Source organism: Lingula anatina, chromosome 1, assembly GCF_051362555.1.
Source record: "Lingula anatina isolate TDL-2025a chromosome 1, LinAna3.0, whole genome shotgun sequence".
Classification (NCBI taxonomy): domain Eukaryota; kingdom Metazoa; phylum Brachiopoda; class Lingulata; order Lingulida; family Lingulidae; genus Lingula; species Lingula anatina.
This window is the reverse complement of record NC_141767.1, coordinates 60267539-60284095: the sequence shown is the minus strand read 5'-3', so window position 1 is coordinate 60284095 and position 16557 is coordinate 60267539. Positions and strand designations below refer to the sequence as shown.

Here is a 16557-nt window from a genome sequence, read left to right as displayed (position 1 = left end):
TCTCGCTACTGCCACGCGGGGGCGTTCCCGTGCCAGTCGACACCGTGTTTTTAGGTTGAAATCCAGCAGCATTTTTTGCTCCGCTCTGCTGTGATCGGGCGGGGGTGTGGTACACAACAGCACACTCGGCAGAAGAGAGAAATACGTCGCTATCGCTGTCATTGGTAACACTTGGAGTATTGAACTTGGGATGGAAAGGAGATTTGTATGAGTAATTGATTATTTTACTGCCAGTACTCGTAGATTCGCTTGTCCTTTTAACAGGTGTGTTATTTGGAGGATGGTAATCGGTGCTTGAGTCCCAGGTCTCTGGCAGGCCAACATTGGTGGGCTCCGACATGGTTTCATTGGGCCGTCGTGGACTTACCCAGGTGAGCTGGTAGTGGGAAATGTCAGATGTACAGGCAGACGATAACATCTTGTTCCAGATGTGAGAATCAGACTTGGAGAGATGAGACCCGGTGTAGCTGGTGCTCCTTGGGACTGGGGACGTATTACATGATGTCATCCAGTTCATATTTTGGTCTGTCTTCATGGAATCCTCCCGGGCACTCTCTGACAGAAGGACAGAGCTAGGGGTGTAGACTTGTGCAGGCTCTACAAACATGTATGTAGGTTCAAATTCTGAAGGAATGAAGGAGGCTGCGGGGTTTTCTGACATAACGTGCTCGAACCTGTCCTGTGTGTTTAGTGGGGTTTTGTCGCTGATGGTACCGTCAGCCAGAGCAGGCGAACTCCTCCATGGCCGGTAGTAACTACTGCTGTCATGGTAATGGTTAAAATTGGTCAGAGCTATCCCATTTCTAGCTCTTATGTTAGCCATTGCTTTTAACCTTCTAGCTTCGAGTTTATCCTTGCGAGCGTGCCACCATAGGCATGCCATCACAAACAGTAAGAACGCACAGAGGGACACCATAGGGATCAGCACGCCTAGACTTACCCCATCGTTTCTGACGTACTCGATGATATTTTTGGAGGAACGCCTTGTTGTTGACATTGGCGTTGTTGGATAGATGACATTAAATGCTCCATTGGCGTTGACTGTACTTGGGTTAAAAAAAGCTGAGGTGAAATCTTCTGACAGTATTGTTGTCTCAGTTTTATCAGGTGTCGAAGTTTGTGTTTTGCTCACTGATGTGGAGTGCCTTGTGAAAGATGTACTGAATAAACTATTTGTATGAAGTGGGTCATCTTCGTCGTCCCCGCTTGAAACAAACTCCATGATTGTCAGCTCTTTCTCTTTGTGCACTTTTCGCTTTGAGCCGGAGAAATGACCTCTCACGCTGTCTTGTGGTCGGCGCTAATGTGAGGGGCTACTAGTGCTCATCTATGAGGACAATAGATGACTGGGAACTGTGTAGTCAGTCTGCGATGCAATACAACTAACACATCAGGACAATGGGTAGCTGCGTGAGCCGCGCCTTTTAGAGTAAAACTACAGTACTGAAGGGACAATGTCTGACTATTATAAATGCTATAGAATATGTTATAGCTCTGATGCCATAAAAATCCATCCTACATTCAAAGTAAAATGCTTCCCTCTGTCAGGAGCCGAACAACATACTACGGTCTGTAGGCAGCGATTTAAAAAAATATTGTTGATGACGACCTGTGTAAATAAATCAATGTTAATGACTGCAATTTCAATTTTTCGTGTCTAAGATGTAGTTTTTGCAGATAACTGAATTCACTCCAGCATTTAGACTGGCAGCTGAAGCTAGCTAAGTTTTGGATAATAATAATAATAATAATAATAATAATAATAATAATAATAACTTCAATTTGACTTGACGAGGCCGAGGTCAAGTTCGTTTTAACTATACTCCAACAGTATGGTGCCAGGTAAATGACGACGAGTGCCTGTTTTCTTACGTAACGACTTGCGTTCAGTGGCCTTCTTAATCGACTAGTTGTCAATTGACGGACTTGGCAAAGGGATGAATAATAGATTTTATATAGCGGCTGTTAGTAGTCATGCTAACCGTAATGCCAAGATCTTTCAATATTAAAAACTATTGGCATAATAACGACAGACTCGAGAATAGTTAAGAGGCATCCAATATAAAACATCGCCCGTGACGCGTATAAATCTGTGAGCTAAAGTACTGGTTTATATAGTACTTGGCTTAGTTTGCTCTAATCCTTTGAACACAATTTTCCCCACATCTGAAGTTGGAAAAAATAGATTACCACTTGTCATGACGATGGTCGCGCATTCAGGCAGCCTCGTTGTGGTGCTGTATATCTGTGTGGCAGTTCTTGGCTGTGACAGCAACCTGTGCGTACGTGCAGCTGAAACGGTGGGTAGGCACGTGTGTTTGCATGAAAATGAGTGACCGGTCCAGAAGCACTGAGACACACAATAAAAACATTGAGGTTTTCCAATCGCCATTTGACCGTATGTATGAGAAGCGGTTTGGTCGTAGAGGCAGTGGCGCACTGGAGAGGTGAGTATTGATCGGTGCTTTTGTTATTTACTCAGGTTCAAAAGAGAATGCTAAACGTGACCGACGAAGGGATATCGGAAACCTCTCTCCCTTGATTGATGGTGTATCGGTTTTATTCCCGTGACTTTTGATGATATAAATATATTTCTATAATACGTTCACCTTCCTGATATTACTGTCAGGAATTCGGTGTCAATGGTATTCACACAAATTATGGATAAGTGAACGTTGATAACAAATTACACCTGGTTTAGGAGAAATGCAAAATTTTAAAGTTCATCAACATGTAAAGATTTTTTTTATTATTCTGAGTTGTTTGGCCTATATAAGGTCATTTCACTGACCATCCAGTGCCCCATACTTGTTAAAGTAACCTTTGCTGATTTTCTCGCCAAAACTTTTTTCCGTAAGAAAAAAGGAAATAGTATCCTACTCACAAACCATAGCTCGACCCCTTCCAGCACTTGGACTCAGTGTTTTGTACCGTTTCTAACTCTTAGATCTTTTAAGAAAACGAATCATGATTTATTTAGGGACCATTTCCAGACCCTATCGTACTAACTGTGGATCAATCCATCTCTAAGGGGTTTCTCGCTTAATTGCTTTCAGCTTAAGTGGCTTAGATGTCTGGCACGCCTACTGAAGCTGCTAAACGATAATTAATTACCCCCTGGTAGCTAAGTAGGCGTGACAGACATTTAAGTCACTTCAGCTGAAAGCAAATTAGCGAGAATCCCCTTGGAGATATATCGATCCCTGTTAGATCGATCTAGGTATGGGAACCCAGTCTTAGACTCTTCTTGACATTTTAATATTGACATCGGGTAATTTCGGTCGAGGGAGTTTGTCGTCTTTAAGGTACGAATAGAGAAAGATGAGTTTTGTAGGCTAAAGTCAAAAATGGATATCACATTTAAAATTGACTGAAATTCCATCGATTATGTAGTTTACAGACTGAGAGGATGAGGTGCTGAACGACATAGTGTTGCAAAGTTAGCCAGAGGTGTCAAACTGTCTCTTGCTCACTTTGTTATGCCATTAAGATATGTCCTTTTTGTGCTCTATTTCAGCGTTCAGGTAAGGTAAAACAAAAACAATATCAGACCTTTTAGTATTTAGTGTGTTCATCTTGAATCGTGGTTATCTTTCAGAGTGAACAATCGGCGAACTGAGATGTCAAATGAGATGGCGTTCAGCGCTCTGCCCTTGGATAAACCTATAGGTTTACGTAGGTGGACGGCATGGCGGACTCGCCTGAATCACGGACTCATAGATCTAGCCTTAGACCCCTTCCTCCAAAGCAAGTTCACACCCGAGACGGAACCTACGGTTTTTATTGATTCAAACACTTGTGATTTCGCGCTTCATTACGCAGTGGCGGATTTCCCTGAAAGGACAGATATAAATTTAGATGCCGAGACATATGTCAGCTTTGGTATCCCAAGAGCAAAGGTGCAGCGTCCCACTTCAGCGCCAAGTTCTGCGAATTTCGAAGGGACGCGTCTCAAGAGACGCCCCACTCCATCCATCCCCGAAGAGGAACTATCATCCCCTAGTCCTGTACCCGACAGTGAAGACTCGACCCCGGATCTTATCGCTGAGGAAGTCCTACTGGAATGTGAACGGTTATACACACGTCCTCTTCACCTATTACAACGGCCAACTAACCCCTTGTTTTACGACGAAAACAGGGAAACCGACTCTATCACAGTGACAGCACAGTTCTGGTAAAACCATTTGTTGCACGTTAAAGACAGTCACGAAAAACCACTGTGGACATGGGGCCTGTTATTGGAAATAAGAGAAAAGTCTACTTTAGCAGCTATTGTCATCCATATTATTTTGTTTACAATGCATTACTCGTTTCAAAGTATAAAATTAGAAATGAAAAAGAAAGGAGAAAAAAATCTAAAGTAAAAAAGATCACATGTTCCCGTTGAAAGTTCAGCAATTAAAACCAGCCAACGGGGTCTTCTTTCTTTTGATAAAAATATCGTTAGAAATTTGACTGCACACTCAGTATAAGTTATTGTTTGTTACCGCACATTCTTATTTGTTATTTTTTAGGATTAAACCTATGTAATAAGGAATTTCAAGTTTCTGTAGCCATTTATGATAATGCAATTTATACGGACTCTACGCTAATTATTGAGCTATTGTATTAATTTTTTAAAAAAGAAAAATGTTTGTCGTGCGATTCAAATCGGCATGACATAGCATGAAAAAGCTAAAAAAATAAAGAATAGCTCATTCCTGTGTTTAAGTATCGAGAATTCCCGCGATACTTTGTCCTGTTGGTCATAATCTTGCCCTCATGCAGTATTCTGCACACCTTTATAATCCAATCAATGGTTGCTCTACCCGCTAGATGTCGCTACTGTATTGTTATTCAAATTGGGTCAGTGTTCAAGGTGTGGTGAGAGATCGAATACTCACCTGAAAGTAGCCATGATCTAGACGGCGATCTGCGTTAAACCCTCTCTGTAAGACTGTTTACTACCAATTGTGGTTATTTTACAATCAATACCAGTTGACAAGTAGGGAGAGGATATCTACTGGTACTATAGTAGGTAAGATATTGTTAAAATCATGTGAAGATTTGCTTCTAACATAAGGGTAACTGTCACATTTTGATACATAAATGATCGAACGCCATTTGTGTTTGCAAGCCGTATTAAAGATGAGTGTTGTTATTGAAGGCCATGCATATAGCATTGTTTCCTGATGCTGTGCCCTGTCGGCCCGTGGGTGGGTGGGGTGGTGGATCGTCAATTTGTTAAGAGGGCATTTTTTACGAAAATTTAGGAAAGACGCAAAATTAAAAGGGTATTTGCGTGCATCCTGTTGGGTACATGAGCTCAAAAAGAGTTCACCGTCAGACTTATGACCAATATCAACCATTATTGATGGGAGTGTTTCACCTAAAGCATTAAGTTAACCTGCATGCACTACTTATCACACTCGCTTCAGCAGTGTTGAATTACGTTACACTCACATAGTAAAACACAATGAAATGTCGCTTGCCTGCACACAAAGGTCGTACATTATCGACAATATTATGCCCGTGTAGACTGTGATCAAAATACCAAAAATATTTGTAACTTGTCGTAACGCAGTTATAACCAAGATTTGGTCAGAGGAAATACACAGTACATACGATGCATAGAAAAAATCTGGAATCAATCTTGGCAATAAGAAAGTCAAAATTCACAAACACAGGTATTATAAAAGGGCGATAAAATCTAAGGCCTGCTAATAAGGCATAAGCCTACAACAATGTTCGAAATGCTCAATATTTACCTACACACGCGCATCTTTTTTTTTTTTTTATCTAAGAATGACGTCTTGAATAGTGATATTAATCAATTATTAACATATTCTGGTTCTAAGGTTGAGAGTGTCATATGGATCATCCCCCAGACCTTCCACCCCGACCACACGGCCACGGGCACGTTCAACGTGAGAAGAAGAAAGTCAATAACGAACACGCCCCTCTCCACAAATGGGTGTCATGGCGGACCCAAGTGAACGACGGGATTATTGACGATTTGATGCAGCATCACGGAGCGGTTACCCCATCGGAACTTCCTCCTTTAAAACAACTTCTACCGTCAAAAAGATCACAGAAATTTCACGGAAAACCAATTTTCTTTTACACTACCTCCTTTAATAATGGTACCGTACTGTACCCTGATGAGTTCATTAATTACGGTATCCCCAGGGTTAGACTGGGCAATAAACCTCCGAAACCAGTCCCTACCCCGCACCTAAACAATGACATTGGTCCTATGGACATGACGAATGGGTTCGGTCCAAGACAGGAATACAGAGATCCCGCAGAACCCATGGAGAATGAATATTACAACTTCACGCGGCAGACCCAGCCTCGTCCTGCCGAAAGCCCGAACGGCGTCTACTATAACTACGCTGAACCCCGGGGGAAGCCCGGTATCAATGACGGATGGGAGGACTTAACGCGGAAATAGCTTCTCTGTGTACAGTGTCGCCAGCAATAATACTATCTGCACACAATGTGAAACGAAATGGACTAGTGTTTCGAGGCAATAATGGTGCCCAAACTATGGCAGAAAAGTAACAATTTTAAAATATTATTTTCATTACATTTCATGCGCATACCTATTTACATCACTTCCTGCCAGTAATCCGAACAATAGCCGTTTTTTGTCCTTTTCATAGAAATGCTTTTAATACTCACCCAGTGCTTCTTGCTTCTGCACAAATCGCTGCTTGGTTCGGTAGAATATATATTGATATCACTCTAAATCGTGTGACTAGGGGAACTAAGTAACTGCGCACTTACGCGAAAATTATTTAAAAAAAGCAGTCTATGTCTCTAATAAAAACGAAGAAATGAAAACGGGCACATGGCATTGCCAGTTTTTACAAAACATTTGTCAAGTGAAATCTGTAAGATCACATGATCACCTTGTTTAAGAAACGAACATACCTACGTTTTTTCGTTAGGCACGTTGACCAGACGAATCTTTCAAAATAATTTATTTCACTCAATGAAGAAAAAATAATCTCGATACTTTCAGAGAGTATAAAGTGACGGCTGTTTGGGTTAAAAAATCTCGAAAAAAAGGACATTAGCTAGTCTTATAATACACTTATCATACATTATAATACCACTCAACAGTTGTATTTAAAGGTGTCAATTAAAGGAACAAAATTATTTATTTTCAATAAAGCAATTGTTTATATGGTTATAAAATATAATTGTTATTTTAAGTTTTTGGTTTATGTTTATCCTCACATTCTGAAGGTGTATATACCAATAAATAAAAAAAAACTGGCTTCAGTTCCAATACTATCGGGGCGTAGATTTTATGTGCAAGTGGGCGAGGTGGAAACATCGCCGTCTGAACGCTGAAATGAAATTGTAAAAGTTTAATTTTCTTTCTCTAATCTGTCAGCGTGTCTATTGGTCTAGATATGTTATCTTTCAACAGTTTACATATTTTATAAGTCATTATGCGGTAATATTTGTTTACATATCATTAACATATGTAGAAAAACTTAATAATTTCTTTTCCTAAGCAATGAATATACCAATGGACATTACAAAAGTCACTCCAGTTTAAAACTATTCTGTTCTATTGTTGGATTTTGAAATAATGTCTTAAATCTTAAATTTAATCATATTAAAGGGAACTTGTTATCATTATATAGCGTTACCTGCGGGTGTCGTTTTATTTTCTACCAGTTGGGTGATGATGTGGTTGTTGTGCAAGAATCCTCGCCAAAGTGATGAGAAGGGTACACGGCTTATGAATAACTAGAGAAAGATCTATGAATATCTAGTAAAAATTAATTCTGTCTGTGGCCCAGATAAGGGTAGATGTCATTCTACCCTCTCTGAGGGTCACAGATTGATTTTTTGCTGTCTCTGGCTAATTCATGACAATTATTTTTACTGTAAGGGGGGATTTTTGCATAGAATTAGTTTAATCACTCAGCTGTCGTCTAGCACAATGTACAAGGTCGATTTCTAGTGCACGCCTCTGCCGCAATGGTCTTGTCGATCTGCCTGCACGTCTCACGTTAGCCTTACAGTGCCCTAAAATGCGCCCCAAGGGATCAAATGTAATAAAGCAACGAAGATTTATTGCGGCAAAATGTGATTTTGCTCGATCAGATCTTGATATTAAGTTTTCATTATAGGAAGACGCACTCTGGGTAAGAAATACAGCACACATTGTACCTACATGTACCAACATCAAGTTAGTGCCCAGATTTGTGTCAATGTATATTCACTTAACAGCGACAGCAACACATGTTGTCTAGGCGTGGCTTGACAGCTTGGTACATTTCGTCTTGTCTTTGCACGGACACATGGTACACTTTGTCTTGTTTTTGTATTCACGCGGAACATATTGTCTCAAACAATGAAATGTATTTTCTTACGGCGGGGAAGTCCTTTCCTTAGAAAAGACGCAGACAGCTCAAGATGGGATCTGATCAGTCAAGAATGAAGAAGAAAAAAAACCAAAAGAGAAAGAGAAAACGGAGGAGCTCGAGAAGGTAAAAAATGAAGAGATTTGCGATTTTATATTTGCATCGGCCAGCATAAAATAATCTTTGATTTTATCATGTTATTTCTATTGATAACTAAAGCACTATAGTAGTTGATGAGTCAGTTTTACATTTGGTACTACGGTCTTTTCTATAACACCTGACATGACAATATGTACAGCATGGTTTATAACGTGTGATATGATATGATATAGGCCTATATAACTTAATTAACCGCAATATGTAGTGCCTTGTTGATCTAGGACGAAATGTCCAACTGCCAGTAGTTTCATATAATTTTAACCATTTAGAATCGTTCAAATCCGGATTATTGATGAAATAAAGAAGAAAAGCGTGACCTATACTGTATTCTAATCACATTTAGAAGTGAGAAATGCAGGTCTATTGGTCAAAATATCATTATGAGAATAACTATTGTAGGTTGAGTACAATTTTGATAAAGCAGTTCTCAAACGCCTAGTGGTTATTTTCAGTGGTTCCGGGGCCTCCATAGTTTCATCTGCGATATGGCGCCACAAATATGGTATGGGGAAAAGAACCTACCGAATGGCTCGGGCTAGGAAGGCACAAGAGGAACGACAGAACGCTGCATTGGCAGCAAAGCCACTTGTTCAAGAAACAGGCATGACAGGTTCCGAAGATGAAGTCTGTCGTCCCCGTCATAAGCCTTACGCTGCCGTTGTCCCCGAGGGCCAGCAGGCCCTAGCTCGCGTATTAACATCTGCTCTACCATCACAAGCTAAGGCTTCCCTCCACACTGTGTCCACACAATCACCCAAGGTACCCCCGCCACCACCTCCTCCACCACCACCACCACCACCGCCACCCCCTCCTCCTCCCCCACCCCCGCCTTCTAGCCCTCCAGCTTCACAGCCTCCCCCTCCGCCACCTCCACCTCCTCCTCCTCCTCCACCGCCGCCGTCATTGATACGACCCAAGTTACAACGACGTCCTTCAAGAGAAAATCCCATGGTAAATGGTGTGCCAAGGAACGCTGTGACCATACCTCCCCAGGTGCTGCCCAAGCCAGTACGGCCAGTTGAAAGAACTTTTACGACACACCTACACCAAGTGGGCAGTCAGGGGCCAGCGGATATTCGGGAGTGGGCGTCCTGGAGACAAGATGTTAACCAACAGTTAGCGACGTACTTAATATCGCACAGACCGTTAGAGGACCTGTCACTGGAATCTTTACCTAAACAAATGAGCGCTAAGGCTACCACGACCGTGTTAGATTTGGCCTACAACCCAGTCTCAGTTAAAACATCCCTGGACAAGCTATCCTATCTCGTCTACGGCATCCCAAGGGTCACAGTGGCAGCTCCGAGGAAGGCCCAAACCTTAGAGCGACCACGCCCAAAGATAACCTCTCCTCAAAACAAACATATCCGTCCGGCGCCACAGCATGGCATAGGACGCCAGCTCGAGGGTGAATACAGAAGCTTACCCCGACAGTTGGAGAAAGGTGGACTTGTTGACCAACCGAAATCAAATTTTCAGCGTAAACCAAGTTACCGCAGCCAAAATTTACAAACACATGCTGCATTGCACCAGCAGCAATCGAGAGAGCCTGACATTGTCAGTGCTGAAAAATATCGAAACCCTCGCGATGATGATGATCTGTCTGATGTTGTACCAAAGTTTCAGCGTCAACAAAATTTATTCTATAAGTCTGCGCGCTTCAATCCTGAACGTAGCCTGCAAGGACATTTAGCCTCAAATGCATATGATCTGCAGCGCCATCAGACCGGGATGAAGGCGGTCTTGAATGATTTGAATAGGACATAAACAGTCGTTACTGAATGGAAAGTTGCATTAGTTGAGACGTTCTCCTTAAAATACTTTAAGTGTGTCAGATGAGCAGAGTGTGCATTGTGCCGTATACCTTTCTTTAAGGCACTCTATACGGGATATACACGCCAAAATGAGTTTTCTTCGGGAAAACCTTTGTTCGACCCCTCCCTGTACTTGGATTTAATTTTGCATATCATTTCCAATTGAATGGTTTAGTTCTAATGACAGGGCCAGTCATTTAAACCCCATGTTTTCCTGTGCATTTCATACGGAACTATTTGAGAGGCTGTATAGGTCTGAATTGGAAAAATTCAGTTGATTTGAAGGATATGTAGACATAGAAAATGTGACTTTGGGAAGTTATAAAACGCGTACAGTATACCTTTAATCAGTTTTAATTGGTCTCACTATAGCGAAAATTTGTATATTGAATAACATTTTAATTGATAAATGAAACTGGATTTATAAAAATCTCTATTAATATACTGACAGTCAAAGAAAACGCATCATTCATTTATCAAATAATATTTTAAGTTCCTTTGGCACATTAAGAAAATAAGTTTTCGTGTGAAATATTTGAAATATGAAATAGTGGTCATCCCACTGTCTTCTGACCAAACAAGTGCATTTGTACTCGTTTATATGGTTGGAATCGATTCTCGGTAAAAAAGTACAAGAAAGTTTTCTGATGAGTTTTCATTGACTGTCAGTATATTAAATTACTACTTCGATCTTTTTGGCATGGTAGAATTTGCCTTTTCTCCCTTAACACCTAAGGGTCCTCCTTCCCCAAATATGCAAGCAATAATGGAAACAGATCTTTCAAATTTATCAATATTTAATATTCAACAGTATATACAAATTGTACAAAATACACATTTTGAGCTTTCATTCGAAACTGCTGAGTTATTGCTGTCATAACGTGACGCATTTGTTTGACATCAAATATCATGAGCGTCTTCAAAAATGTTTGAGCATTTTAAACACAACAACAAATTCGGAGTCAGTACAGGCCAATAGTTATATGGTGATTTGTCTGGTAGATTATCATTTTGACGAAATATCAATATATTTCGTTTACACTGCCCTTGCCTCTGTTATATACCGCATTATAACAGGCGCCTCGAATAAATAAGGTCTCCGCGAACAAACGCTAAGCGACACTCACAGTGTCTGGCTCGTGAATCCCGGAATCCACCGAACTCTGTTCTCCGTGAGATGTCTTGAGGCTCACTGAACTGGAGCGGAGGTCACTGTCTGCATGCTTCCTGGACTTGTCTTCACTTTTAGATACAGAGTCTTTCTTAGCGTGCACTGAGCAAGAAGTTTTTGAAGAAACGTTCTCCGCTTTAGCAAGGAGGACATTTTTAGTGCGTGAGTTTTTCACGAGGGAAAGACAAGGCGGTGAAGAGGCACTAAGTTGCCAGTCGTCCTCGTCTAAGTCTTCAGTTTCGTTCAAGTCCTCGCAGGAGCAGCTAACGTCTACAAGATAACTACTTGAGTCAAAAGAATTTTTGGATGCGTAGCGTCTTTGCCATTTCAAGTCCTCTATTGTTTCGTTCAGTGTAAGCAGCTGCTTCATCAGTGCCAAGTCCTGATCTATCAAGGAAGACTGAAAAAAGAGAAACAAGAAAATCAGTATAATATTTCTAAAGAAACAAAGAGTGAATATGAAGAGCAGAGTTTACCTTTTGAATGACTTTAAATATAACTCTTTTTCTATTGCTAAAGATGAGTCGCCTGAATTGATAACAAAGAATAAAAGACCAACCGCCCTTTTATACGAGCGATCAGATAAAATACCTTGTAATATCGCCTTTTAGATTAAGCATACGTTTTGACGCCGGGAGTATTTTTATAACGAGTGTCGCGTGTAAAAGAAAAATAATCGGACGTCTCTAATCCTGAGTCCTGTATCGTATTTCAAACACTCAGCGAAAAAGAATCATGACAAAAACTCATTACAATATGTGAGACCATTTTGATGCAATGCAAAAAACGCAACGTCTCCATTAAAAAACGTAGATGAATAAAAGCCGCAGGAGTCAGTTTTTCCATAAGAACTTGCCTGCAACAAAAGGTCGCATTTGTATAATCAAGGACTTTTTTTATATATACAGTTTTCTCAACATTTATTTTTTTATGAAGTGACATATGAACGCCGTTCCCAACTTTCTTCTCCAGGTAGTCCAGACATTTGCTAACATAAAACACACTTTAGCTCGATTCTCTGTCACCTTGCATCATACTAAATCACATTTATTTAATTTTGAGGAATTACATGAAATAGATAAAATAGTACTATGTCCGTTTTATTTCCCGTCTTTGAATTGTTTCCAAAGCTGCTTATTCTAGTCAGCCACACTATTTCTCTCGCATTTGAATTGTCAAATCGCAAAATACCGTAAATTTGCCTGCTCCTTCATGTGAAAAAAAAACAATTGCATCGACGATCTTATCAACAAAAGGGGATTTTATTAAAATGCTGCACCACACTATAGTAGAAGCACTTTTGATCTTCCGTTCTAAGATAACTGACCTGTGAGCTTCGGTCATGTTTGGGTTGCCGCCAAGTTAAAGTAAATATTATTAATCGTACGGCGTGTTTCTTAATCAATATTCGGTGTTTAGCGGAAGTTTATTGAAAGCTCAACCATTACACTAGCTCGTAAATTAAATATATACGAAAAGTGGAAATATAACGAGACAAATATGAAACCAGTGAAAGAAAATAGATTCTCTGCACCCTGACGAAGTGTTTGGTAATTATCCATACCTAAAGGAAAGATGATCGTGATTTTCGCGGGATTTGCCTTCTAATGAGCGACCGCTGGCGTTATCTACATTTAACGGCGGAGATGGTTACAAGCTGTTACACGTGCGATTATCACCTCTCCGCCAGTATGTCAACGTGCACCTGGACGCTTAACGCCATCTTAATTACTTCTTAACAAAAGCCGTAGAACATTGGGGGAACAGATGTCGTGAAAACAAAACTAGCTGCAACTTTTATGTCGAAAATCGACCACGCTCTGGCGATATTTAAGTGACATTAATGCGTAAAACAAAAACAAGAAACGTGCACGGGTACCTTTTTTTCTGAGAATGACCGCACACCAGGAGCTGATATCAGTGCAATAAAACTTTCTTTTACCACAATAGTAACTTCTGAATGTTAAATTCCCTTCATATACCCCAAAATATTGTATATATTCATTCAAAAGTAATTACAGAAAAAAGACACTTAATTGCTTAATAATTTTCTATTTTCATAGCTGAAGGATCATGTAATTACAAAATAGAAGTTGTATTTTTCGTAAGTTGATAGTAAAATCGAAAACCTAACTGGTTTTGGCGAGAAGGTGCGGTTAATGGAGATTGTGCGGTGTAATCCTTCCGATGTGTTCTATCAGCCGAACACTGGTTCAAAGGGGTAAGATAGAGTTCCATATCAAGGTGCGTATACCAGCACGTAACATCCTGTTCAATTTGTTTGGTGAGAATATACACCAAGACAGAAATTCGTCTGTAGACGTCCGTTTTGTGTAGAAAAGGATTCGACGCCAACGCCGTTTTATCTGCTTATCTAAATTTAAAATCGTTCAATAAACACGATGCATCTATTGGGTCATGATTGAATCTGAGACATATGGAAACATTGAATATATTGCTTTTTACCTCTGCGTCTTATCTCAATTCCTCTCTTTTCCACTACATCATAGTCGTACAGGTATGTACAGTTTGAATGCCAGAGGTAGTTCATGTTCGTGACTCGCGTATTTTAAGAAAAGTGCTACGGGATTGTCTGAAGTACCGATCTCACATAGCAGACATGAGATTCACGCTTCTAATGAAACAATTACCTTTAACAAGGAGGTACGAAGATGACCACAGGATTGATTGTTGTCTGCAACTGACAGCTATGGTTATGAAAGCGTGGTTTGATAATTAAGTAAATTTAAGTGTCTTATTTTAGCTCTGGTGTTTCGTAGAGACGCGTTTTGTGAATCTGCCATACCTGACGCCTGACACCTTTCAAAACAAGGTGCCCTGTCCTTGTCTACTCTGTTATCAGAGAGATTACCATATTATTGACAGACTGGAGACTTGCGTAGACGCCCTTGAGAGGTTCAATTATTAACTTACTGGTAATAAAAATGACGCAAGATGGTCACTTCATTTCTGCCACAACCTTTGTATATTTACACCTGCCAGTGTTTATCTTAATTTGTGACACGAAATGACACACACAATGCCTCTTCGTTATAGTAAATCAACAACCCCAGGTATCGTGGCAGCTGGCCAGAGTTAAAACGAACAAGTCAAAACACAAGACAGATCAAGCAGACTTGTGGTGCCGACGTTTAAACGGGAGCCAATGTACTTCTTTACGGCCAAAATACAAAAGACAAAGATATATCCACGGGCAAATTAACCATGTCACAATGTCAAGCCAGACTTGTGTTCCTAACTCAAACGGCTAAACTAGTATGCTCACCAGTCTGTCAGGCGGGTTGTAAATTCTCGTTTCTTAACTAATGTTGCCAAAACAATGCCCTTCAAACGACATGCGTACGTGGATAATAGCGCGCATGACTCATATTAATAAATGGAATTTACCCGCTTGCTTAACCGAAACGTGACTTGTACAGCATAACGTGACGGGGTGTTTTGTATTGTGATAGCAAAGAAATAACTACTAATTTGTGGTGTATCAGAAGATAAGATGTTATGGCAGATGACAAATGTACACCGGTCAAGTTCCGCCGAGATACCATCCCTTCTTCCATAACAAAACCGCGACACTTTTGCCATGGCTTTTTATTGTACTAATTCACAACGCATGACCGCAGTTCCACAAGAAAGAATTCCACACAAATGTTCGGTTTCCGTTTACAATCGAATTATTTACATTTTTGTCGACTTAATCAGGAACACGAGAACTCCGGCTAGATAAGCTTCGGGGGATATTGAGACGTTTCATTTTTGTTTCGAAATATTTTTGGCATGATATAACAATTACACTGCGGGGGGAAAATTTTTGAACGATGTTTCGTATTCTGAATAAAGTCGACTACTGTAATCGTGTAATGGGTTTCTCTCATGAGCAGAAAACTTACCATTTCTTTGCGCAATAGTTCCATTTTGTGATCTATAGAAGTCTTCTTTCTGTTGTTGTAGTTTTCGTCTGTATTTCGTTCAAGATTCAGTCTCTTTCTGGCTATGTCTGCGTTCTTCCTCCTTTCCAGATACACTTGTCTGCATGTGTTGGACAGTTCGATGGACGCCGTGTAGCTATCTACTTCTTCTTCCCCACTCACCGAGTATCTGAACACGGGCATGGTCTTCGCCATTGTCAGAGTGACCGTGTCTTTTTCTTATGTCTGTTTTATATACCTGCTTTACAGGCAGTTTCGCTATTGACAGCGCGTCACAATGTAACTTAGTTTTTCTAACTTAATGAGGTTCTTCTGTCTGCCCAGTATACGGCTGCCAGTGTCTCCCGTAGAACAAAAGTCACAGTAAAAAACTCCTGTAGTGGGGCGCTGTCTCTAGATAAATAAAAACAAATCATAAAAACATCCCAGTCGGTCCCTTCAGTATGTAAGCAATCAACTGAAAGCTAGACAGGTATGCGGTTAGTTTTAATGTAAACGTCAGCCTCGTTTTGGCCTCGCGGTCAGGTCTGCGGCGCCACACTCTCATTTAACGGATGGAAACAATGCTCAAGGTTCTATCTATCGGTCTATCAGCCAGGTATCTAAATAATACCACCAAGATAGCGAACTGACTACTAATACACTTTGACAAATTCAGTTTTTACATGCAACCTTTCATCGGTGCCCCTTTAAAGTAGAAATTAAATAAATATTTCAATCACCGGCGTCGGAGTTTTGCAAAGTCACGCTCCTCGTCTCAAAACTGTTTTCATTATTTTTTCAATGTTTGGTCACGTGAACGACAGTAACTACCAACATTTCTGTTTAAGTTTAATTCAAGAGCCATCAATGTCACATAGAAGTAAATCAAATACACCTCTCTCTTTAAGAGATGTAGACTGTTAAATCAGTTAAATACCAGCTCCTCATGTTGGTTGACTCAGATTGTGTACACTCGGCTCGTGTTACGGGGTTCTTTAGTATTTTTGTGTACAAATTTGTGAGTTTTGCGTTTAACTCTGTGCACTGTACAGGAGCCACAAAAGAGCATCTTTTGATAAACGAAATTCCGACGATATCCGTATAACCACCTAATTATA

At 40.4% G+C, this 16557-nt stretch overlaps 2 protein-coding genes across 3 annotated transcripts; one reads left to right on the top strand and one right to left on the bottom strand.

The window, feature by feature from the left end:
• The first annotated feature begins 1790 nt into the window (after positions 1 to 1790).
• LOC106170982 (uncharacterized) lies at positions 1791 to 11383 on the top strand. 2 transcript variants are annotated; one of them, XM_086999712.1, is made up of 4 exons: positions 1791 to 2447; positions 3599 to 5013; positions 5838 to 8492; positions 8978 to 11383. In XM_086999712.1, exons 3-4 carry the CDS (start codon positions 8419 to 8421, stop codon positions 10290 to 10292), a joined length of 1389 nt encoding a protein of 462 aa, XP_086855838.1. In that variant the 5' UTR covers positions 1791 to 2447; positions 3599 to 5013; positions 5838 to 8418; the 3' UTR covers positions 10293 to 11383. The 2 variants fall into 2 exon arrangements, with proteins under 2 accessions (XP_086855838.1, XP_013406510.2); XM_013551056.2 differs by having other exon boundaries at positions 1799 to 2447; positions 3599 to 5017.
• LOC106172043 (uncharacterized) lies at positions 11119 to 15958 on the bottom strand. The gene is made up of 2 exons (XM_013552624.2): positions 15419 to 15958; positions 11119 to 11910 (listed from the first exon to the last, which is right to left on the bottom strand). Exons 1-2 carry the CDS (start codon positions 15650 to 15652, stop codon positions 11452 to 11454), a joined length of 693 nt encoding a protein of 230 aa, XP_013408078.2. The 5' UTR covers positions 15653 to 15958; the 3' UTR covers positions 11119 to 11451.
• Positions 15959 to 16557: the final 599 nt, after the last annotated feature.

Bases quoted from the DNA above. Each gene is read 5' to 3' on its own strand.
- LOC106172043 (XM_013552624.2), bottom strand. From the start codon at position 15,652: ATGGCGAAGACCATGCCCGTGTTCAGATACTCGGTGAGTGGGGAAGAA. The intron at 11,911-15,418 runs GTAAGTTTTCTG...CTCTTTTTTCAG, and splicing joins AACTATTGCGCAAAGAAATG to TCTTCCTTGATAGATCAGGA.
- LOC106170982 (XM_086999712.1), top strand. From the start codon at position 8,419: ATGGGATCTGATCAGTCAAGAATGAAGAAGAAAAAAAACCAAAAGAGA. The intron at 8,493-8,977 runs GTAAAAAATGAA...GGTTATTTTCAG, and splicing joins AAACGGAGGAGCTCGAGAAG to TGGTTCCGGGGCCTCCATAG.